Source organism: Eubalaena glacialis, chromosome 3 (assembly GCF_028564815.1).
Source record: "Eubalaena glacialis isolate mEubGla1 chromosome 3, mEubGla1.1.hap2.+ XY, whole genome shotgun sequence".
NCBI lineage: Eukaryota > Metazoa > Chordata > Mammalia > Artiodactyla > Balaenidae > Eubalaena > Eubalaena glacialis.
In genome coordinates this window covers 188,838,688-188,864,678 of record NC_083718.1, presented here as the reverse complement: position 1 = coordinate 188,864,678, position 25,991 = coordinate 188,838,688, and the positions used below count along the sequence as shown (strand labels likewise).

The 25,991-nt window shown below is 45.4% G+C and overlaps 1 protein-coding gene across 8 annotated transcripts in view; it reads right to left on the bottom strand.

Annotated features, from left to right (window-relative positions):
* Nucleotides 1–25,991, bottom strand: part of RERE (arginine-glutamic acid dipeptide repeats) — a 419,070-nt gene that overhangs the window by 40,029 nt on the left and 353,050 nt on the right. For all 8 annotated transcript variants that reach the window (XM_061185024.1, XM_061185027.1, XM_061185028.1 and 5 more), the window contains one exon: nt 20,895–20,975. In XM_061185024.1, the coding sequence (XP_061041007.1) occupies nt 20,895–20,975 (81 nt within the window). The remainder of the gene's footprint in view (nt 1–20,894; nt 20,976–25,991) is intronic.

The window sequence follows — 25,991 nt, the reverse complement described above, 5'->3', positions numbered from 1 at the left end:
CAATTTACATTCCCACCAACAGTGTAAGAGAGTTCCCTTTTCTCCACACCCTCTCCAGCCTTTATTGTTTGTAGATTTTTTGATGATGGCCATTCTGACCGGTGTGAGGTGATACCTCACTGTAGTTTTGATTTGCATTTCTCTAATGATTAGTGATGTTGAGCATCTTTTCATGTGTTTGTTGGCAATCTGTATATCTTCTTTGGAGAAATGTCTATTTAGGTCTTCTGCTCATTTTTGGATTGGGTTGTTTTTTTTTGATATTGAGCTGCATGAGCTGCTTGTATATTTTGGAGATTAATCCTTTGTCAGTTGCTTCGTTTGCAAATATTTTCTCCCATTCTGAGGGTTGTCTTTTCGTCTTTTTTATGGTTTCCTTTGCTGTGCAAAAGCTTTTACGTTTCATTAGGTCCCATTTGTTTATTTTGGTTTTTACTTCCATTCCTCTAGGAGGTGGGTCAGAAAGGACCTTGCTGTGATTTATGTCACAGAGTGTTCTGCCTATGTTTTCCTCTAAGAGTTTTATAGTGTCTGGCCCTACATTTAAGTCTTTTATCCATTTTGAGTTTATTTTTGTGTATGGTGTTAGGGAGTGTTCTAATTTCATTCTTTTACATGTAGCTGTCCAGTTTTCCCAGCACCACTTATTAAAGAGGCTGTCTTTTCTCCACTGTATACTCTTGCCTCCTTTACCAAAGGTAAGGTGACCACAGGTGCGTGGGTTTATCTCTGGGCTTTCTATCCTGTTCCACTGATCTATATTTCTGTTTTTGTGCCAGTATCATACTGTCTTGATTACTGTAGCTTTGTAGGATAGTCTGAAGTCTGGGAGCCTAATTCCTCCAGCTCCGTTTTTCTTTCTCAAGATTGTTTTGGCTATTCGGGGTCTTTTGTGTTTCCATACAAATTGTGCAATTTTTTGTTCTAGTTCTGTGAAAAACGCCATTGGTAGTTTGATAGGGATTGCATTGAATCTGTAGATTGCTTTGGGTAGTATAGTCATTTTCACAATGTTGATTCTTCCAATCCAAGAACATGGTATATCTCTCCATCTGTTGGTATCACCTTTAGTTTCTTTCATCAGTGTCTTATAGTTTTCTGCATACAGGACTTTTGTCTCCTTAGGTAGGTTTATTCCTAGGTATCTTATTCTTTTTGTTGCAGTGGTATATGGGAGTATTTCCTTAATTTCTCTTTCAGATTTTTCATCATTAGTGTATAGGAATGCAAGAGATTTCTGTGCATTAATTTTGTATCCTGCTACTCTACCAAATTCACTGATTAGCTCTCGTAGTTTTCTGGTAGCATCTTTAGGATTCTCTATGTATAGTATCATGTCATCTGCAAACAGTGACAGTTTTACTTCTTTCTTTTCCGATGTGGATTCCTCTTATCTCTTTTTCTTCCCTGACTGCTGTGGCTAAAACTTCCAACACCACGTTGAATAATAGTGGTGAGAATGGGCAACCTTGTCTTGTTCCTGATCTTAGAGGAAATGGTTTCGGTTTTTCACCATTGAGAACGATGTTGGCTGTGGGTTTGTCATATATGGCCTTTATTATGTTGAGGTAGGTTCCCTCCATGCCTACTTTCTGGAGAGTTTTTACCATAAATGGGTGCTGAATTCTGTCAAAAGCTTTTTCTGCATGTATTGAGATTATCATATGGTTTTTATCCTTCAATTTGTTAATAGGGTGATTGATTTGTGTATACTGAGGAATCCTTGCATTCCTGGGATAAACCCCACTTGATCATGGTGTATGATCCTTCCACCCACTCTTTTTTAATATGACTTTGTCACTACTCCATCAAAAGATAGTCTGATTTCCCTTCCTTTGAATCTGAGCTGGACTCAGTAACTTGTTTGTAACCAATACAATGTGGTAGAAATGATGACACGACGTCTAAAGCTATGTCAGAGAGGGCCATGTAGCTTCTGCTTAGCTTTCCTGAAGAGCCAGCCAGCACGCTGCGAGAAGCCCAAGCCAAATGTAGCGGCACAGGTACTCCTGCTGACGGTGCCCACCGAGTCCAGCCTCAGACACGACCCTGTCATCACAGCCTGGAGCCAGATGTGTGAGTAAAGAAGATCACAGCTGTTGGTGTCACCCCCAGCCATTCGTGTCTTCCCAGCTGAAGGCTCAGAAACCGCCGAGCAAAGACACATCAGCCTCGTGGTGCCCCATCCAGAACTGCCGAACCATGGGCTCCACGAACATAGTACAATGGCTGTTTTCTACCACCAAGTTCGGGGTGGTACGTCACGCAGCAGTAGGTGACTGGAACACTGATGTGCAACTATCCTTGCATTCCTGGGATAAGACCTGCTTGGTCACCACGTAGTACTTTTTTTTTACACTGCTCTGTTCCGATTGGTAATATTTCACTTAGAACATTTTCTGTTTCTGTTCGTGAAGTAAGAAACTCGCCTACAATTTCTCTTTCCTTTTTTATTATTTATTTTTTTGTTTTTTGACACCAACGTTTACTCACAAATAAATAAATACATTTTAAGCAGAGCCTCCTGCCTGCCTCAAAGTGTCTACCCTATGGGTCCTTCCATCGCAGGAGGGGGAGGGAGGGGAGGGCCGTCAGGGTGGGCACAGGCTCTCACTTTCAGCAATGCCCATGCCAGTATCGCCAGTGCCCTCTTCCAGGAAAGGGAGTCTGGAGAAGGACTGCTTCGGAGGCGCAGAGGCCAAAGAGGCATCAGTGCTCACAGACAGGGCGCCAGTTGTCCATCGTCACTTCAACTACTCAGGCCGGTGGCCACTCCAGGGCGAGGGGGGCATCCAGGTCTCCAGCAGGACGAGTGTGTCATCAGGAAAGAGCGGAGGTGAGGGGCCTGGCTCCATCGCCTGCCCTCCTGGGCACCTCTAGGGGTGCGGGGGCAGGCGGGCAGGGACCACAATTTCCGTTTTTAGATTATCCTTATACGGTTTTGATATCAAGGGTAAACTGACCTTTTAAAATAAGTTGGAGAGCTTTCCTTCTCTTCCTAGTCTATGAAAAAGTTTATATAAGATTTATTTGTTAATTAAATACTTGGTAAAATTCATCTGTAAAACTGTCTAGGGCTGGTGCTGGGAGAGGGGTGCTTAAGCCACTGATTCCATTTCTTTAATGATTATTAATCTGTTCAAAGTTTCTATCTTGAGTCAGTTTTGATAATTCTCTTTTGGTCTCCCTTCTAAAATTTCCTATCATAAAATTTTTACAGTAGTCCTGTTTTTTGTTGTTGTGTTTTAAAAATTCTATCTGGCTATCTGCACTGGCTCCTTTATCTAATATTGTTTACTTGTGCCTTCTCTCTTTTTTTCATGATCAGTCTTGCTTTGTCTATTTTATTGTTATTTTCAAAGATCATCTCATTTTTTTCTCATATTTCACTGATATCTGCTGTTACCTTTGTTATTTCCCTTTAAAAACATCACTTTCTTTAGTAAGTATTCTAGTAAAATTACTTTAAATACATGTATTTAACACTTTAAATCCATTTACCAGTCTTAATCTTTACACAATCATATTTCCATGAACAAGATAGGCCTTTAAACTCAGATTTAAGGAGATGAGAAAAATCAAAGCCTGACCCATTATGCAGAGAGTCCCAGAGATTCTGGCCTGAGATGACTAGTACTGAGCTCCCTCTCTCTACAGGAACTGTGGATTAGGCTACAGTTCACTAATCATGAAAACAAGCAACCCTTGATTAACAGGAGTGGGAGTGAGAAGGGAAGGAGGAAGAGTCCACAGATAACCCAACATCACAGTTAAAACAAACTGGGGGTGGGGTGGGGGGGTGGCGGGGACTTCCCTGGTGGCGCAGTGGTTAAGAATCCGCCTGCCAGTGCAGGGGACACGGGTTCGAGCCCTGGTCCGGGAAGAACCCACGTGCCGCAGAGAAACTAAGCCCATGCGCCACAACTTCTGAGCCCGCAACGTCACTACTGAAGCCCACACGCCCTAGAGCCCGTGCTCCGTGAGAAGAGAAGCCACCGCAATGAGAAGCCCGTGCACCGCAACGAAGAGTAGCCCCCGCTCGCTGCAACTAGAGAAAGCCCGCGCGCAGCAATGCAGACCCAAGGCAGCCAAAAAAACCCAAACCAAACCAAAACAAAACAAAACAAAAAAACCAGGGTTAACAATTCACTCAGTTACTCAGGGCAAGTTGGACGGCAACAGGCTGGTGCTGTGAGGCTGGGAGGAAGGGCTGCTCTAGCAGAGGCCACACGGCAGGTTCAGAGCGCCTGCCCCTACGGCATGACCCTCACTCACCTCACTCTCCTCAAGGATGCCAATCAGCTCTAATCAGACACCAAAATATTGCCAGTGCCGGGGAGAGGAGACGCCCCAGGTCCCTGTACCGTTCATCTGCTTCTGGATAAATCTGCCACTGAGCACATGTCAGATTTTCGGTTTTGTTTTTATTTTTGTTTTGTTTCGGGGAAGGGTTGTTCCAAGTAGCATAAAGCTTTCCCAGAACAAGAAGAGTTGTAGGATAAAACACTGAAAAGAACAACAGCCGAGGGCCAAGAGCTTGTGGGAACCTGGCAGAAGCGTAATAAACTAATTCAATCTCTCTGGAGGACAATTTGGCACTATGTGTTAAAGACCTTAAAAATATAAATAGTGTTTGAAATAAACAGCCTTCACACTTAAGATACACTAGGAATGTATTTTAAGGAGATTAAATGGACCAGACCCCAAAATTAAGCATCAAGGAAAAAAACTGTTAACAGTGGGGAAAAATAAAGAAAAACAAAAAAGCTAGAAACTGGAAATAAATGTTCAAAATTAGAAATTGGTTAATAAAATTATGGTATCTTTAAAAAATACAACCATCAGGGAATTCCCTGGTGGTCCAGTGGTTAGGACTCCACGCTTCCACTGCAAGGGGCACGAGTTTGACCCCTGGTTGGGGAACTAAGATCTGTGAGCCGCATGGTGTAGCCAAAAAAAATAATAATAATAAAATAAAAATATAACCGTCAAAACGATGATATAGATATACATCTAATGTAAAAGATCACAGTTAAGTTTAAAAAGGTTACAGAACAGAATGAGGCTACTCTATTTAAAATATTTACTGATACGTTATGCCTAGAAACAGTCTGAAGAATATGGACTAAAATGTTAACTAGCAGTCATCTCTTGGCGATGAATTACCAGTGATTCTAATTTTCTCCTGTGTTTTCAGGGGGAAAAATGACTAAAAACACACTTACGAAGCATAAACTTACACGTATTAAGATTTTTACTGCTGCAGTAGGGTTCTGGCTGAGCCAACCAGGTAAGTATTTTTTAAAGAGAAGTAGGCAATAATATAGCTTTCACCAAATCCTGAGGGTGCTATAGGGCATTTTTCAGGGAGAAAGGGGCAACAGGTCTGCAACTTACCCTCAAACAGTTCAGGGGGGAAAAAAAAAAACCTACATAGGTTTTAAAAGGGAGAGTTGAAAGCAATGTAATAAAATGTTAACATTTGGGGAATCTGGGTAAAGGATATGTGCGAATTTTTTATATTATCCTTGCAACTTTTCTTTTTAAGTTTGAAATCAATTCAAACTGACAGGTTTTAAAAGAACTGTGCACAGAATAACCGAAACTTTTTAAGACTGCAGTATCACATATATAAATATGTCTGTGTGTCTGCATGTGTGTGTGTGTGAGAGAGAAGAGGAAGAGCTGGGAATAATTAGAACAGTTTGAGACTTCTATTCCACTCAGTCCAAATAGATTCTTTAAAAAATCTAAGAGGTACTGTTTACATGTGTAACATTAGGCCAGATTTTCAGCTCTAGCAAGAATGAGTTCACAGGAGTGTGTGGGAGGAGGAATGAAAAGAACCACAAATGCCCGACACAGCCCTCTACTATCTCCAGAGAGATTTAAACACAAAAACCAAAGCCTCAAAAACTGACTTCATCAAAATGGGGCAAGCGCAACACTGGTCAGAACTGTTAAGTCAGTGGAGAGCTCATGATCCTGAGGGTTCAAGTCTGGACAGCGCTGTCTGCAGTCTGGGGGAGACCAGAGTGAGCGTGGCACGGGCTCGCACTGCAGCCAGCTCTGTCCAATGACTTGTACACGCTCAGCGCAGAAGCTAGAAAAGACGAAGCTGGGCTGGCCGTGACAAAACTCATGACAGGCTCCCAGGACCTAACCCAGAAGGAAGCAGGGCCACTTTTTCCCCAAGAGAAAGAGACTGGGCAGATTCTGGGGCAGCGATCAAAGAGCATTTCTATCGCGGTGCCCCGCGCCAGCGCACCCGAGAGGCCAGACACAAAGGGATCACACGTCCCCACGCTTCATCACTACAGGTTGGCCAAGGAATCCTACCGTGAAAAAAGCATCTCGATGATAATAAAATCTCCCTTTCCTCCTATAAAAAGCAAACATGGCCCCAAAGACAAGCACCCACACCACAGAGGCTCTGCCCGTGGCTCAAGCCCGCTCCCTGCCTGCAAGGCCCCCCCGGGGTTGGTGCACCTCAGTTTCCTCCCTGTGCAACATCGCTGGCGTCCCCGCGGGCGTGGGGGAACCATGAAATAATGTCTGTAAAGTGTTCTCGTTTGTGAGGATGACAAGAGCTATAAATCCAAAGTCACAGGAGTACTAAAGCTGCAACCACGTCTTTCTTCTGAAATGGAGAAACACAAGGAAGATCAAAGGAGCGTCGCTGCTGACTGCTGCTCTGGGAGCCTCCTCCCTCCACCTGCCAGAAACCCCGAAGAGGGAGGTCTACCATGATTTTCAGCTTAACAAAATCCCAAGACAAGTTGAACGATGGTTTCCTGGAACACCCTGAGTAGAAGAAACAGAGCTTGCTTATGTGAAAGCAGGCGTAAAAGGAGAAGGCAGTCTTGGGAGGAAGAAACGCAAACATGGAGGGAAAAAGTTGTTTCCCCCTTGTCTCTTTCTGCCACAAAAGCCTGGCATGGTGACGCTAAGGCTGCAGCAGCTTGCGCAATAAAATGCTTAACCTTGGCTAAGTTAACCTTCTTAGCCATAAAAAAAAGGGAGGCGGGGGGAGGGACAAAATTAAGCTTACGGGAAGTAACCCTAATCAAAGCTGAGCTGTAACCAAGGGCTCCAGAAACATTTCTACTGTATCGCATCCCACAGGCTGGCCAAGAGCCCAGAATTTTCATTACAACCTTTCAAAGAGGGAGAGAAGGAGGAAAAAATATTTCACAAAAGCATTATCAAGGCCCCAACCCAGGATACCAGGCTGTAGAACCAAAATTTGTGAGAGGTCAGCCTTTCAGGGAGTCAAAAACCCAGCATGTGGAAACCGGCAGTCCTTTTATATAGTGGGAGGGGTTCTTAAACCAACTACTGTTTTGCACTGAAGTCTCAGAGCTTCACAGATCATTAAAGGTTTCTGAACCACAGAGAAAGGAGGGCAGAGTTAAGGAAATAAATCAAAAGTTCCTCTGGGATGTACGAATGCCTGCTTGGAACAGGCTTTCAGCACGAATATCCTCCACATTAAACAACACGGAGGACTTCAAAATAAAAGCAGAAAAGAGATTTGTTCTGTTATAAGCAATGCACTTTCTTTCTGGCTTAAAGGTTACGTGTGCTATAAGATGACTCCCGCTGCGAGTGCGGGGGGCTGGGCTGAGGGCAGGGGGGTGGGCAGTGAAAGAAAACAAGAAGTGAACAGAAAGTCAAACTGAGAAACGCTCGGTCTGGGGCACCCCAAACAAGTTACACGGTCCGGTAATATTTTAGGGGTGGGATATGAGGTAGAGGAATTTCTATCACATCTATTCCTGGCCATCCCTGCCTAAGAACTGAAATAATTTTCCCACAGCCAGAGGAAGTTCTCTAGTTTTCCTCGTGCAACATACACAGTTGAAGGCCTGGGGAAAGAGACCATGTCATCTTCAGCAAGGAGCCACATAAATTTCTTAAAGAAGCATCACCAAACCAGCAGAGGGAGTACAGCACCTGAGAACAGGAAATGGTCAACCTGATACCTAAGGATCTGTGTTTATCTAAGACAGCGGTTGTGAAGCTGAGTGACAGACCTTGTGACCTTGCCCTCTTGTTACGCAGCACCGGTAAACAGAACGAAATGCTAGACTTCCTACTCAGACTGGATTAGTTTATTACAACAGGTGAGGCTGCCACCCTTTGGTCAGGGTGCACTCACCATGAACCACACTGCTGGGGTGCTCTCCCTACCAACCTGGAAGGAGGAGGAAGGGGTCTGGGGACGAGAAAGGCTCAGTGAAAGGCAGCAAGTCCAACCTGGAGAACGGACAGCATGCATCAGAGCAATGGTTCACCTTAAAATCCAGGGCCAGCAGTTTAATGCGTGAACAGCCCCTTTCCAGGCTTTTTTCCCTGGAGGGAGGGGAGGAGAACTCCAGCTTTACATTCAACCACTGGTTGGAACAAAAGCAGCAGACAGATAAAGGCATTTATTTGTCTGCTAAAGGACTGCTATCTGATCTCCAGCCGTAGTTTACCAAAACGTGTAGGAATGGGCTTGAGGCGCAGGTTTGGCGCCAAGATGATCAGCGCCAACAGGTTCCTGGGGAGGGTCTGGGGCTGTGACTAAAGCTAATGGTCTTTCCCACAAGAGAGAAGCCTACTGTTTCATGCATGATTATGCTGTGGTTTGTTACTGGAAATCTCTGCTCAGTAAGATTTAAGTGCTTAAGTCCACTCTGGGTGTTCAAATGGCCTCACTGATGGTTAGTCTGAATATGCACTGCTGTACCGGCTAACGTCCTTTACTAAATCCTAACGTTAACACCTTCTCATTGTGGGAAATGAGACCTGGGGTAAAGATGCTAACCTCAAGACGTGCTAAACTCGACAGAACAAACAAAGCCTGCAGTGTGACTTTGTTACTCTAGGAAGCATGCCATGCAATGAGCTCCTGTACCTGCCTGCGGGGTGAGAAGGAGGGGCCCAGGGAGGAGAGGGAGTGGCCCGGGGGAGGAGCCAGGTGAAGAGGGGGAGGGGCTGGGGGAGGAGGGGGCAGCCCCTCTGCTCCCCAAGCTGACCCACCCAAGGTGCGGGGCGGACGTGGGCTTGCACAGCCTGGAGCCAGAAGCCCAGGCAGGGAACGTGCCACCTACCCTGACCTATCTGAGAGCCCTCTGAGAGGGAGGGTCGCAGCAACAATTCTCTCTACCAGGACGACCTACAGAAGGTGAAGTGATTCCAACGCCGGCTCAGTAAAAGGAGGGCATTTCAAACAATGCCACTGTCCAAAACCACCAGGTCACATTTAATGGGTTCACTGTTACCAGGTTCTCAGAAGCAGCAGAGCACATTCTGTACGGATGCTGCAGAGGGACTCAGGTATTTCGAAAATTCCTCAATAGACAAGGATACTTCAAGAACTTTCTCTGGCAAGACATTTCAAACAAGTTTTAACATTTAAAAAACCTATCCTTCAAACAGCTTCCAGCCCTGATCGCACATCTTCCAGGAGGCCCCACTCACGGTCCACACCGCACAGGTTAGCACTTGGGTTCACGCCAACTCACACCGCGGTAACGAAACAGCGGGAGCAACCCCAAGGGAGCGGAGGCCCAACCCTCCCCTTCTCCGGATACGCAGTGAACTGGCAGTGCTGGCTGATCAGCTGGTATATGAGGAATAAACCACAAACTGTTTACGTTCTCGCCGCCTAGATATCAGAAGTCACTGATTTCCAAAACAATTGTATAACAATGTTGAGCATTCACAGACACTTTAGCATTTGGGGAATTAGTGATTAGAACAGAATACAGTACAAAAGAAAACAGTATGCTTTAGTCTGAGTCTAAGACAAATATACTGGACAAATGCATATTCTTAATTTTAAACTTGCACATTTTAACATGAGTACAAGATGACTATATAAGAAGCATTCTGTCCTTTTACTGTATTATTCTGCCTAAACGTCTGGTAGACGTAATATGGTACAGAGAAATACATGGACTTTTCTCCTGAGTCACCTGATAGGGAACTAAGATCCCACAAGCCACGCTGTGCGCCACCCACACCCCCCAAAAAAAGCTTTGTCTTGCTTTTCATCCCACTCTCTGCAGAATGTGTACAGAGTTTACCCAGTTCACTTGCTGCTTGCTTTACTCTGCTGCTGGCCATGTATACAGATTCACTGGGCCGATTTCCTTCTGAACTCAGTTATTCCACAAATCCAGATTCTCCCTCCCAAACTTAAACACCTCCCTCGGCAACTTAAAGCCGCAAACCTCTGACTCATTCAATGTACCTCATTAACACATTTCCCAAGCAGAGCATTTGTGGGAAAATGAACCAGGTTCTGATCTTAGGAGGCGTGTGCCTAAATCAATAATCACCAAATCCCAGAGGCATTTGGTGTTTCCAATGAAACATTTGGTGTTTCTATGCTGTTTCCAGCCCTCTAAAATAATCAAACACATGAAAGTCACCATTTCTTGCCAAACTCAAGAAAAATCCAACTCCTGCACATGGGAACAAAAAGACAACGGCTCAGCTGAAAACACATAATCAAACATTATAGGAAAAACTTTAGCTTAATATTGTTCAGAACATCCCCAGTGGTGTTTCGCTCATACAGCAAAGACACAGAATAAAAATTCCAGACTGTTTTCAAGATAATAAAATAGCATATGATGGTGACTCACTAACTGACTAAAAGGAAAAAAAAAATCCATAAAGAGTCACAGGAACCTTGCAAAGCTGCAAAGGTCTGGCAACACTGAACCTCCCCCACCTCACTTGGCTCTCACCTCCAGCAGACACACACACACACGCGCACACACACACACGCACACACTCTAGTGACCATTTTGAGGCTGCAATTGGCTAATGGCTTACTCTACTGCTTAAGACAATATTTTATTCTTGACTCGCTCAATAAACCTGCTGAGAAAAATAAACAATGGGTTTCAATCTTATAAATAATCTAGAAAACAGAACTGCTGTGCAAACAGTAGAGCTGATTTACTGCCCGTGATGAACAGAACCGGAAAGTCCAACGTGCACAGTGAACCCCGAGTCACAGCCTTACTATCTGGGGACACGAGTTAACAAGGATTCCTGTCCACTACATGGTGTAAGGCCTGGGATGGCCGGGTTTCAACTGGTCCTTTAAAACGTTGAGTTTTAATCTTTTAAGACATATATACACACACAATGTATTTCTATCCCATCATTCACACATGTGTGAATACACACACTTCATTTTTAACAAATATTAAGTCAGGGCCTATTATAGGGCACTAAAGGTGATATAAAGAGGTATTAAAATAAGGTTCCTGCCCAGAACCTCATATATGTATTCCATATACATACACAGATGCATGTAAATGTGCAGAACAGAAATGCATCAAAGAAAAAGGGAAGCAGAGTCTGCAGTCCAAGACTGAAACAAAATATTAATTTTTCAAGGGCAGAACAAATCACAATTCCGCTGTGAGAAGTTGGGCTCTTTGTGTAATGGCCACCAGTCCACAGAGAAAGAGGCTCGCGTGGCTTTCACAGACGCGCACCCCAAGCAGGACCCCTACACCTGAGCTCAGGATAGCCTCAGTGACTGCAACTCAGGCACCTTCCAGGGAAGAACACAAAGCCGCCCGCCCCTTCACTAGACTGTGAGCTGCAGGAGGGTGAGCGCCCTTTCACGCACCCCAGATACCCCAGAGCACAGACCTTGGGTACCAAAGGTTCCCCTAAACAGTTCTCCCCAAACACTGCGAGGACGGTTTGGTCACCTCAAAGGCCAATTCCTGGGAATTATGATGCCACAATTTAGAGGATTCAGAAGAAGGATCTGTGGGGAGGGGGAGGGGTGAGATGTGACAGGGTGAGAGAGTGTCATGGACATATATACACTACCAAATGTAAAATAGATAGCTAGCGGGAAGCAGCCGCATAGCACAGGGAGATCAGCTCGCATAGCACAGGGAGATCAGCTCGGTGCTTTGTGACCACCTAGAGGGGTGGGATAGGGAGGGTGGGAGGGAGGGAGATGCAAGAGGGAAGAGATATGGGAACATATGTATATGTATAACTGATTCACTTGTTATAATGCAGAAGCTAACACACCATTGTAAAGCAACTATACTTCAATAAAGATGTTTAAAAAAAAAAAAAAAAAAAAAAAGAAGAAGAAGGATCTGAACAGAAGAATAATATCTCCCAAGTGGAAAAAATAACAAAGGCCGTTAACATTGAAACTTAATTTAAAAATTAAACATCTCAAAAAGAAAACTGAGCTTAATGGAATTCTGGTGTCCCAAGACAGGTTTCTCTGGCTTGCCTTTCCTATTTCCATAATACAATGAATGGCTTTCAAATTACACACAACAGAAAACATTTTTCATGGGGCGGGGTGTCCTTCCCACCACGGGTGAGCAGCTGTGAATGAGACCGAGGTGAATGCTTTGCTTCATGTTTCAAAACAATACAATTAATTTTTATTCTTAATTTTTCCTAACTATTACTCAAGGGCATAAGTTCAAGTAAGATTAAAATGAACCAATTATTTAAGAATTATGACTTCAGATACATTTTGAAACTTATTTTTCATGTCAGTTTTTAACAGACTAGATTTATTTTTTTTAAACATCAGCAAACTGGATTTTCAAAGTTAGGATGGGTTCACAGATCTCATTAAGGCTAAAAAAAAAATCTACTTACGATATAAAATATGAGCTCCAAGTAAATAAACACACTGACTATAATCACAACTTGTAAGTCTTCTTAAAGACCATTTCAAACCTTCCATTTGCTTCTACTAGCTAATAAAATGAGTGAGTCTATTTAGGCTTAAAAGTCATAAATGTCTCCATCTTAAAAGTCACCAGGTAACGAAGATCCAGCCAAATCATAAGAAATATAGGTTAGCAAATGCCAACAGCAAATAAATAACTGATCCTTACAAGCAGCACTGTGTTCAATAACACTGAAGTCCAAGGTGTTTTTCATTTGAGTGCAGGTTCTACAAGTAATACATCGCATGTAATCAAAGCACACTCATGCCATTCCTACCAGTCCTAATACGTAGGATAAGACCAAGGACAGGCCTAAGATGTTTACACTGAGGAGAGCAAATATCCAAGGCCCTTGGTTTAAAAAGTCATCTAACTCTCTGGAAGTTTCAACATAATTTGTTTAACCTGATGCCACATAAAATTGATTCCAAAAAAGTTAAAAATAATTACTCTTTAAAAATAGATAAATAAAAGTTTAAAAGTCATCTAATTTTTAAAGACCTCCCTTTTCCCCCAACATCAGCAGCAAAAAAGTTTCTCACGTGCAAATTTCTTAACTGCTTTACTTACACAAGGGAATCAGCCACCCTCTCTCTCAGATTACCCTAGTCAAAACTGGACCACTGCCCAGTCAAATATCCATAGTTTAGACTCTCAGAATGAATAGATTCAAGGCTCTGCTCCATTTTAATGGGAAGAACTATAGGATCACAGTACTTGCTGCCAAAATGCAGGGCCTGTTTCTGTGGGTAATCACTTCTGCCTTGAGTGGAAAATCCCAACTCTACCTGCACCTACCCCAGGACAAGTTATTAAGGGAAGAGGTATGGCACATGTCAGTCCTTGTACCCACTTCTTGCCAACCTCTCAAAATATTTACATTTCTTCTTCATGTATAGGGGTTCCAGTGAAAGAAACACTTAAAAACACTGTAGTATTAAATATGCAAACTTCATATTAATAAGCGAAGTTCATCCTTCAAATGAAAAAGGTTTCTATTAGAAACTTCAGTAGGGTCTAGGCTAGCCTAACTCACATATTATGGCTGCATGTCAAAAGATAAAGAGGAAAACAGTTTTTATATTAAGTGAGACATCGGGAATTCCCTGGCAGTCCAGTGGTTAGGCTTCCACGCTTTCACTGCCGTTGGCCCGGGTTCGATCCCTGGTCGGGGAACTAAGATCCCACAAGCTGCATGGTGCGGCCAAAAAAAACAAAAGGAAGTATGACATGAGTTACAATTGTGTTTCTAGGACAAAATGGAAGACGGCAAGAGGGAAGCCATATTGGGAAATTCTATTATTGATCATGAAAATAAGCCCAGATACTTTTCTATATGTTTGAAATACTCTGTAACCGTTTGAAAAGCAAATCAAGCCCTATTTAACAGTGAAACAATTTACAGCTTTAACAGAATGAAAACCACATTATTTTAAGAATGAATGTGACATATAGGATTAAGAATCTGCAAGTCTTCATCATTGTAAACAGCAGGGCTTCCTGAACTTTACTCTGCATTCCAATCACCTGGGGAGCTTATTAAAATGCAGATTCTGCTTCAATAGAAATGGACAGGAGGCTGAGAGGCTGCAATTTTAACAAGCTCCAGGTGATGACGATAATGCTGGTCTGAGGACCACACTGAGAGCGGTGATGATACACAGCATTTGCAGTGGAGGTCTCCAGCTTACAATCAATTATGTTATGTGGCTGTAGCACATTTGTGTCCTCAATAGTATCAACCGATTCAGGAAGTCCACACTTTGTTATGTAACATGAGATTAAGCATTAATGAGGCTAGAAAGTTTGTTTATCTAAGGTTATAACCTGAAGTTAAATAAAGCTTCATGCTGAACGCTAGTATTAAATGCTAGAGTCATTTCTAACCTCTTACTATTAACAGAATCCCAATTACTCAGTCTCTTATTTTTTAAGTATTTTTAAAAATTTATTTAGTTTTTTTTTTGACTGGCAAACATGGCAGGCCTGCAAATGGCTCATCTTCCCTGCTGCAATGCCAGCTCCCTGTGGGGCACAGGTGGCACCTTGCTTCTCCTTATAGACATCCCACCATTACAGTGCTCAGTGGTATACAAAGTTTTCTAAAATTGAACCATATGGCATGTTTAACTAGCTCTGAAAATGGGAATATTTATTTTATTATTCATTGGGTCTTCGTTGTCGCGCATGGGCTTTCTCTGGTTGCGGCGAGCGGGGGCTACTCTTCGTTGCGGTGCGCGGGCTTCTCGTTGTGGTGGTTTCTCTTGTTGCGGAGCACGGGCTCTAGGCGCACAGGCTTCAGTAGTTGTGGCACGTGGGCTCAGTAGTTGTGGCTCGTGGGCTCTAGAGTGCAGGCTCAGTAGTTGTGGCGCACGGGCTTAGTTGCTCCGCGGCATGTGGGATCTTCCTGGCCCAGAGCTTGAACCCGTGTCCCCTACACTGGCAGGCAATCGGATTCTTAACCACCGCGCCACCAGGGAAGTCCCTGATTACTCGGTCTTAAAGCCCCTTCTCAATAGTGGTTATTCTTTGATGGGGGAACATGCTCTCTGCAAAAGATATTTTGCCTGAAGAAACGAACAACTAACATTCAGTAGTTACGCATATACTTAAAAGAATTCGTTCCCAGAAATGTGGCTGAGAAAGGTGGTTGATTTTCATGTTATTTCTCAAAATTTTAAATCTCCAATACTTTTCATCCTATCACCCAAGGTTAAAAAAGCTCAAAACATCAAAAACAGCTGCCCCTTGGTCCCATTCAAAAAAACAAAAACAAACAAACAAAAAAATAGTGACACGTTTTCAATAGAGAAAGTCAAGAAAAAAAGACTTCCATTCCCACAAATCACTTGCGATCCCCACTTTCTGTCCTGCTATAGACTGAGTTATTAAGAACCTCCTCTCTGGTCTCCCTCTCGCTGGCGCTGCTCAAGAATGCTCACCTCCCATGCTCTCACCTCTCTTCTCAAAAGACTTCAATGGGTCCCCAAACGCACTCTTCGGAGACAGTGCAAGGTCCCCCCAAGTCTACCTCCAAGCCATAAGCTTGGCCTAAATCTCACTGCATCAGCTCGTGCAGCCTTCTCTCCGACCGCACTCGTGGACTTGCCGGGCACGTTTTGCAATTTCCTGTCTCCAGGCCTTTGCTCGTGATATTTCCTACAGCTGGAAAGTCGCTTTTCTTCCACCCTCCCAACCATGGCCTGTATCCTTCCTTCCTTCGAAGCTCAGTTCAAACACCACATCCTCCAATTAGCCTTCCAGAAACCCCCAGGCTCTGTGCTCACTCTGTGGGACCCGGACTTCTACCAGGGCCCTAAGCACAAACTGCCAAACATGGCAGGCCTGCAAATGGCTCATCTTCCCTGCTGCAATGCCAGCTCCCTGCGGGGCACGGGTGGCACCTTGCTTCTCTTTATAGACATCCCACCATTACAGCGCTCAGTGGTATACAAAATTTTCTAAAATTGAACCATATGGCATGTTTAACTAGCTCTGAAAATGGATTTCTGGCATAGTAAATATTAATGCACCAGTAACTGGGTTTACAAATAACACGAGCTTCATCTCTGTTGGGCTAGGTATTCAAAAATAAAACTAAGAGATGAGAAAGATGGTCAAGAGTGTGTGCCTGTTCCCCTGCTCCATCCAGGGGCTGATAATCCTCTAGGGGCACCTCTTCTCCCTGTCAAGTCGGGGTGGGTCAAATTGTCTTCTCACTAAGGTTAGTTGCCGCTGAGACAGGTCACGAAGTAAGTGCTCCCTGTCTACGATGCAATGCTGGCTGAATGTGTCCAAGCACCAGCAGACAGAGCTTTACACAACGGCCAGCCAGGATTCAAGGGACAACCACCCCAGTGTCAGACACAGAAAAGTCCTTGGTTCAAACCACAAAGGGATGTTCTCAGCATGAAAGAAGATACTATATGTCACTGTCACCTGAGTAATCATCTCAATGTTTTTGAAGAAAACTACAATGTGTAAAAATCAAATGAAAAATTATTTTCGGAACACCTATGATTTTGTGTTATTTGTAACATGGATTCCCCTCCTGGTAATTAAGATTCAACACTATTAGGTCTCCTGTTTTTTCAGGCATTACCTTAGCATCAAAGGTCATGTGATTCATCAAGCCAAAGATTACGCGGCAGTGCTTAAAGCAGAACCCAAGAAGCCTCGTTCCCCATCATTTTCTCAGAAGCTCAGCTACCGGGCACTCACCGTGAGTTATACAAATGTACTAATACCCAAGATTCTGATGTGGTTTAGGCCAAAGAGTGTCTTGAGAGAGAAGAAGCATACAGCCAAGGGGAACCTGAGATGCTTAGCAAAAATTCTTTACCGTATTTTACTACTAATTATACACCTTATAAGCATATTGCGGGAGGCAAATAGTTCTAGAGGAAGGGAGAACAGGGAGAAAGATAATCAACTACAGGATATTTGCATGACTGTGATACTAAACTATCTGACTTGACGTTATTCTCTTGGGTAACATGAGGTTAACATGTAATACCCACTCAACTAAACCTCTATAAACAGTTGGTTTTCCACAATCACAGCCACTATTCCCACTTCAGTAGGCAGCAGTGTTCAGAGAAAAGCCAGATTTAGCTCCTGAGTAATAAACAGCAGAAACCAAAAGAGCTGGGAGAGCTGTCCACGTCCGTGCCTACCAGGAAGCTCTGAATGTGCATCGGCCCCGAGTGGCCTGGTAAGCGTGGAAGTCTCCTCAACAAAGCTTCAAGACAGAGGAATTCCATCTTTTAGACTAGGCAGTGCCCTCCACCCACTCTGTTTTTCAATTAAATGGGTTTTCTGCAAGACAGATTAATGAAAAACAGGTAATTTCTTTTTATATAGGTTCAATATGTTTACAAGCAGAATATAATTCTGTACTTTTCATAGCATTTAGCTACTTTACATAGTATTTGGGGTAGATAAGAAGAACAATCATTTTCAAGTGTTTTTATGCACTCTTTATATAGAGGGTATCTCATTTAAATTCTCAAAACAATTCTGGGCGGGGGGAGGGAGACCCAAGTGGGAGGGCATATGTGTATACATGTAGCTGATTCACTCTGTTCTACAACAGAAACTAAACACAACATTGTAAAGAATTATACTCCAATAAAAAAAATAAAATTAAATTTAAAAATTAAAAGAAAATTCTAAGGGGTAGAAGGATCACCTCATTGTACAGAGTCAGACATTAAAGGACAGGAGGCTGACTAATCCGCTTAAGGCCCTATGGCAGGTAAGTGGCAGAGGAGAGAAGAACCATCACTTTGGTCTCAGGCACAGCGACAGCCAAAGATGTACAAACATTTTATAAAGATTCTAACACCTATAAAATTCTCATGCAAAGACACACCATTTTAGAGAAAATAATTTCCTAGACCTTGTCAGGATTTGACCTGAACTTCCCAATGAACAGCTCAAAGAAGACTGCCCAGTTAAAAGAGATCATCAAGTACTATAGTTACTGGTAAGGCCAAGAATAGAACACAGGTCTGCTGACCCCGCGCCCATGCCCAATCAGGCTTGTTCTTTTGGATGCTGACACCCTTCTGAAGTTTCAAGTTGGTTGAGAATAGCAAAGAAATGAGTTAATAATTCCGGTAAATAGAAGACAATATGGAAAGTATCTAGGTTAGCGGGATTTGCTATATATATATATGTCTGTGTATATATATATATATGTATATATATATATACACATATACACACACACACACACACACACATATATATATATATATATATATATATATATATGTATGTATTTTTAAAAGGCATGACCATATGAAGATTTCTACCTAGGAAGTTTTGAACCAAGAACACTGGTACCTTCAAATTTTCTCATCTTCTGCAACAAAAATGAAAAATAACCTTTGCCCTCCCCTCTGTATGACTTGTGAATGATTAGCCTGGCCATGTTGATAACTAAGGAAAATATGAGTGCCGCTCCCAGCTGACTAGAATACTTAAGATTTATCCTACTACCAACCTCCTCCAATTCCATGCAAAAGACAGCAGGACACTAGGAATAGTTAGACAATGTTCAGCCCTAATAAATTCTCCAGTGCTGCAAACAACTCTCCCATTAGCTCCAATGACTGTGCCCTGAGGAAGAGGCTGGAAACAGGAAGACTGCTGGGTGCCAGAGGAGATGGGAGGATCGGAGCCACATGACTGGGAAACAGGGACTGCAGAGAAGTGATGGGGAAGCGTCTCAGGAAAGAGGCGCCTGGAAAAGACCAGAGAACCTGCTCAAAAGGTTGCTGTACTGAGAACTTCTGTGTGGCAAAAAAAGAGGCTACTACTGAGTCAGACATCATCAATAAGAATAAGCGACAACCAAGAGCAAGGGGAAAAACAGACGAGAAGACCATTCCCTAGGCTAAAGGTTATTCAGATCCCTTTTCACAGGGGAGATAAAATGCAAAGTGTCTGGCACTTCCAAATGTTAGACACCAGATTTTAGATTCAATGCTTAATCTTGCTATTAAGTTTACTTTTTAAAAGAGAAATATAAAATAATTATAGAGGGATATCTTGTATCAAATTCTTCATGGTTTGCAACTTTTAGCAGAGCACAGGGAGAGAGAAAATTGCGTTGAGAGGTTATAATCTGGCCCCTCACATCAGCTCAAATCTACTCAATCTCTCTCATTTTCACTCCAATTGGGCCAAACCAAAATTCCTATACTCTACAGAGTAAAGCCTTTTTAGTTTTTACTTCAAATAACTGAAATCCTCAGAAAACGTAAAAAGTATTTCTTTCATTGCTCCACATTAAATACCTCTTACCACTCTGTTCTGGAAAGAGCAAAAAGTAACTTGATTATATAGACTGATAACATATTTTAGTTTAATGCCCATAAACAAGCTTTTTTTTTCAACTATCCTCAAAATGACCCATCTCAGCATATTTAGATGTATAATAAATACTGAAAATTTAATCTAATTATGATTGATTAATGCAAACCACCAATTTATACGAGGCTATACTTGAAATCTCAGAACGCTTCTCCCCTATTACGAGGTCTGTTTATAAGGTGCTGTACAGAAAACGTGTCCAGAAACAGTTGGCTTAAAAAAAAAAAAAAAAAAAACCTGAATAAAAGAACCAAAATTGAATAAGAGGAAATCAATAAACAATACCCAATACCCAATTAGAAAACCAAAACCCAAACCAACCCACCAGCTTTTGTCATGGGTATTCTTCATGGATATTCTCCTCCATCCACTCCCAAAAGCTGGGGTGGGGGAAGCAGCACTCAATGTCTAAATATTCGCCTCCCATCCCCAAGTCCTGAAGTGCACTTCTGTAGTACTTGGGCCATAGGCACTGGGAAGTGGCTGGCCTACTCCATCCCCCCTCTCCCCTATTCCTTGGCCTAGCCGCAAGGAGGACTCTCCCCACCCTCCTCCAATACCACCTGTAGGAAACCACAGGCACATTCAGGTAAGACTGAATGAATCTCCTGCTAGCATTCTCTTTACATAACTTCACTTCCAAGCCTCCTTAGCAAACCCGCCTACCCCAAGTTTAGAAAGAGCGCTCATCAGACCTGATTCTCAGCTTTGTGAAATATCAAAGGAATTTTTAAAAGCCTCATTTCAAGCAACTTACAGGGATCCTTGTGTATCTGTCCAATAAAAAGTGCAAACTTTTAGGGCTGGAAAATTAGGTACAACTACTCTTCAAAACATAGCAACATTAAAAAACTAAAAGTCCCCAGAGAATTTAAAGTACATTGAGCTACAAACCTCGTAGCTCTATTGTTTGCTGATGACTTTTGTCAATAACCAAATCCAAACTAACAATAAATGACATTTTCTATTTCAGCCACTGTATTTAAAATTAGTTGTTAACTCCCCAACACCCCAGACTCCCCGCCCCCCCCACCCCCGCCAAACCTCTGTTGCCAAAGACTCTTCTGTTCTGAAATCCACTTTCTTGGTGATAAGCATAACCAGTCACTTTACCATCTAGAATCCTGAGCTAAAACTAAAAGTGAAGGAAGTAAAATGAATAGAATCCTAGAGGCCAGCACAACACAGGGTTAAAGGAAACCATTTCACAAGATCAAGTGCGGAGAAGCAGCAGGAGCGAAGAGGAAAAAATCAAGTTACATAAAGTCCAATTGTACTCACTGTTTCCTTATTGGGAAGCAGCTCCTTTCGAATTCTGAAGAAGTTCTTGCCGTACTGCCTGAGCCCCTTAACGAAGCGTTTCTGTGATAAAAAGAAACAACAAATGGGATGTAAAAGCCAAAAACAACACAGGATGTCAGCAAAGATCTCTGCAATCAGCAGAATAACAACCCCAAAGAAGTCCGAGCTAGGGAACGTCGACACGGCTGGGGGAATATTTCAGCAGCACAGCCGGGACCCCCGCCCAGCCAGCCTCCGTCAGATCCCCAGTCCCGCACTCGGACAGGCTGAGGAAGACGTCCCGTGTCTGAGGCAAGCAGCCGTCTGTGCCTTCGCTGCCTCCGGTCTCTGCATCGGTCCACGGAGGTATAAACAACACATACGCTCCGTGCTTCCATCAATAAAACAGCACAACTGGTCCCCACCTGAGAACGAAGCTTCCCAAAGTGCCGAGCAGAAGGGGGGAACGGGACCAAAGCTGGAGACTTTTCTCCAGAAGGGCACCCTGGAGGCTTCAAAGGCCTTTCGTTAGTCCGGGGAATTCACCAGGACGGCAGCAGCACCGCGGCAGCCCACCGGGCCCGAACCCCGGCCGTCCTGCCTGCCCCGCCACGCCGGCCGCAAGAGCCGCCCGGGGGCACCAGGCACCCAAACACCAGCACCCCTCCTCCTTCCCGGCCCCTCCCCGCCCCCCTTCCCTCGGCAGCCCGGGGACTTTCACTTTGTCCCACTCCTCCCGGGCAGCCCCTCCCCGCCGCAGCAGGGCCACTGCCGACCCCCGGCCCCCACCTCGGCCCGCGAAGCCGGGTCCCGCGCGGCCGACCGCCGGCAGCCACAGGTACGCGGGGCCGCCGCGGGCCGCACTCAGGGTCCGGGCGGCGGGAGGCCGCGCCTGTCACTCGGCTCGCGCTCGGGATCGGGCTCCGGCTCCACAAAGCGCAGGGCGGAGGCGGCCGGGCGGCTCGGCGTGTGACCGCCGCGGGGCCGCGCGGCGCGGGGCGCGGGGCTGGGGCGGCCGCCGCCGCCGCCGCCGCCGGGGGAGGAGGCCGGAGCGGCGCGCCGAGCCCAGCGCGGCCGCGGGCGGCTGTAAAAGGCGGCCTGGATCGCCGCGCCGCCCGCCGGCCCGGCTCCGGCCCCCGCCCCCGCCCCGAGGCTCCGAGCGGGACCCCGGCGCCGGTACCTCGGTTTCCTCCTTCCGAACAGCGGGAGTCGACCCGGGCGGCGGAGTACGGAAACTTCCTCCCCGCCGCGGCGGGCGCGAGCAGAGGGCGCCCGCGGGTCTGGCTCCGGGCTGGGGCCCTCCCCGGGCCGCTCCGTCTCCGGGCCTCCCCCCGGGCGGGCAGAGTCAGCAGCGCACGCCCGCCGCCCCCGGGCTGCGAAGCGGGGTGGGGGGGGGCTGGCCCCGACGACCCCCGAGGTCCCTCCGGCCCGGGATTGTGGGCGGCCGCTCCCGCCCGGCCCAGGCCTCAGCCGGCACCTCGCAGGGCGCCGTTTCACAACTAAATCACCGCGGAAGCTTCCCAGCCAATAAATCACCTGCCCACCGGGAGGGGAGTCCCTCCCACTCCCCGCGGTTGAGACCAGCCGGGCGATTTCAGTGAAGAGCCAGACTTGGCCGGGAAGACCGATCTGCAACCTCCTACTCCATTCCTGGAGGCTCTGCATTTTCAGATTTCACCCCTTTCTAAGATATGACTCATCACTGTCAGTTTTCAACATAATTCGTATAGTTCAAAAGGAAAAATCTGGCAAGGCACAAGAAAGAAGCAAGCTCTGCTCTAGTCTGAAGCAGAGTGACCCTCGTTACCTGAAAAAAGTATCATTTATATGCTCAGCAGGCATTCCGGGCTGCGTGCAGAGCATCTCCGCATCTCCGCATCTCCACCGGGATGTGGAGAGGAACGAGACTGCCCTGCCCTCAAGGAGCAGGCCAGGCCTGGCAAACAGGTAAACAGTTCAATCTCTGGGACCCAGCGAAAAGCAGCAGAGGAACAAAGGGCGGCAGGTGGGGTCAGGAGGAGGAAGCAACTTAACTCTGCTGCCGTCTTAGGGGAGAGACAAGGAGGAGCATGAGCTGCCAGGTGGGCTCCAGCAGGGCTCCAGGCAGAGGGCTCAGCCAGGAAGGGCACACAGATCATCCTGGGAACTTCGAGGAGGACAGGGTGTGCGGAGTGGAGTCCCAGCAGGTAAGACAGAGGAGGGGGGAGAGGGGCAGGTTGCAAAGAGCCTTCCAGGCCAGGCTGAAGAGTTCTGCTCCTAGCTGAAGGCCAGCGGAGAAGTGTAAGCAAGAGCGTTCCATGAAAAGACGGCACAGAGACTGCTCTGGTGGCAGTGTGGCCCTCGGCGTGCATTAGGGACAGACTGGCTGCAATGCAGTTAAAGAGGCTGGAGAGGGAGCCCAGGTGTGAGATGCGGATGACCGGAGCTCAACCTCAGCCTTCAGAATTAATGCTTCTTAATCTACTCTTTAAGAAGTTAAGTATTTAGTGAGCACCTAACACTGGGAGGAATTTTAAAAATAACAACAACAAAAAAGGTAGCCATGGACCTTTATTAAAACGGATTCATTTTTAGCAGGTAAGATAAATGTGTGTGAGGTGATTACAGAACAATCTGAGACTTAGGTCGGCCAAGCAGGAAGCAGTGAAGGGCAGCTCACCAGTGCTGCAAGGGAGCCGAGAAGCGGGATGGACTGTTGTTCAGAAAGCCTTCACGGAGGCAGATGGCGAAGAGCAGACAGCATTTGCAGGTGTGGAGGGGTGGGAAGGCAGGCCCTCCAGCAAAGACAGAGGCAGGGAATAGGAAGTGGTAATCAGACAGGGAGAGCGTACACAAAGCTGAGGTGGGCTCTGGCGTGAGTCAGATGGTGGAATGGCAGGGCCATGCGTGTGTGAGGACACGCAGCAGGTTCACTGGGAGAGGCCGGCCCAGTGAAGGAGCATCTGAGAAAGGCTGAATCTGGAGGAGCAGGGTAATGTGGGAGAGTTCCGCAAACTGAGTTCAGACCCTGATTCTTCCACTTGTTATAATCCTCTGAACAGCACCCATTCAACAAATAGTTATAGGTACCTACTATATGCCAGGAGCCTCAAAGTCCTCACAACCTAGAAGGAAGTACTGCTATTATCTCCATTTTACCGACAAGGAAGCTGAGGCACCGTGGGTTAAGTAACCAGACCAAGGTCACCCAACTCCTCAGCAGTAAAGGCAGAATTCAAACCCGGGCTCCAAAATCCATGCCCTGCAGCACTACTGCCACAGTCTCGGTGAAGTGGGCTACGCGTCTACAGAGGTAAGCAATTTCAGTCATGGTCCCATGATCTGCAACTCTGCCCTTTCCATCTGCCCCACCAAATCAAATAAACTCTTCAGTATTCTTCCTAAGAAAGGTCTTTCAGTGCCTTCCTTTCCCACTCATTCCAGCAGTAGTCCCAGGCCAAACCCTTACCCTTCTTTCCTACTAGCTAGCCTACTAACCCACCTCTCCCATCCAGCCATTTACAAGCCTCTGCTGAGGAATTTTTCAAAACCACGGATTTCATCAGGAGTCCTACACCATCTTGCCCCCAGGCCCTACCTAAGAGTAGCTCTTTGACCTCTTCAGGGTGGTGTTTAACCCTTAGCCCTGCATTCAAGGGGCACAAGGATCCTGTCCTGGCCTACCTTTCCAAACAGGTGTCCAGTAATGCCAACTGGCCCGTGCTCCCACCTCTGTCTGAACGTCCGACTCTGGGGCACCTTCAATACTTCTCTCCAGAGCCTACGTCCAGTTCACCTCAAACTCAAGCTCAAATCCCTCCCACTCCAAAGTGAGACTTCCCTGACCGTCCCCATCCCCATTCACTTCGCATTTATTTATTTGTAAAAGGCCTCATGTACGCATAGTGTCTATGAGCTCTGAAAAGACAGGAATTGTATCTTATACCACCTTGCCTCCCTATAGCATTAGGCAGCTGGAGCTCCCAAGTCTGTGATACACAGATGAAACAAACCATGAGATGACAAGAGCCTGGGCTAGGGTGGTCACAGTGGAAATAAACTGTTAAATGCCAAAGGGTCCATTTTGAACTTTGATAACAAAGTTGATCTTATTGGCTCCATGACACCAAACTCTGCTGATTTTCCTCATATCACCTGGTGGCTTAATTCTCTCCTCAACCTCTGAGTCCCCCAAGGCTTTGTTCTAGGTTTTCTGCTCTCCAAACTCCCTCCCAATATGATTTCCACTGCTCCCATGGCTCTAAATACCATCCAAGATTCTCACTACTATTTCTAAGGCTAACTCTATGGTCCAAGCCCATTGGGAACACTTGTCTCATAGACATTTCAAACTAACTACTTCCAGAAATATGGATTTGACATCTGATGGTGAACACAGACCACTGCTGTCAGTGTATATCAATGACTATGCTATCAAGTGCAAAGCACCACTGGCCCCACTTTTTTAAAAAGAGGAAGTAAAAGCTTCATGTGGCCTGTACTGTTATTTCTCTATGGAAAGCCACAAGGCCTCAAAACTGGCATAACATCTGCTTCTCAGAGGCCAGCCTTTACCTTGTGGTTTACCAGAAATGTAGAGTAGCCTTTAAAATCGAAACAAAGCCAACCCACTCAGAGTGGTCAATGATTAGAATAGGTCAGTATGTTAAATAGGTTACTGAGGCTGTAGTCTCCGTTCCCTCTATTCATTCATCTCTCTGCAAATGAAGACTCTGAAGTTTTTTTAAGACTTTAATTTCATAATTAACACTATCGACTCACAAACAGACAGGTACTGGAAGCTTCTAAACGAAAGTTCACAGACGCGGTCTGTTTCTTAATAGCATTCTAGCAGTTGAGCTGAAATTCAGCATTTCCAGTGCTGAGATTCAAGGCCTCATGAATTATGTCTCTGTCCATTAGCTGTTATGTCCCTGACGGTGTACAGACGTTAGACTGCTAAGATGCCAAGGGTGCAGGAGAAAGAAGACTGCTCATTTCCGAGGCAGGAGCTGTGGCTGGGTCACTGCTCCAAGTGCCAGGCAGCCCTGCTTCTTACGCTCTACAGGCTTGCCGTCTGGCCACTCTCAGATCCACGAGCTGAGGTTCTCCGGGTGT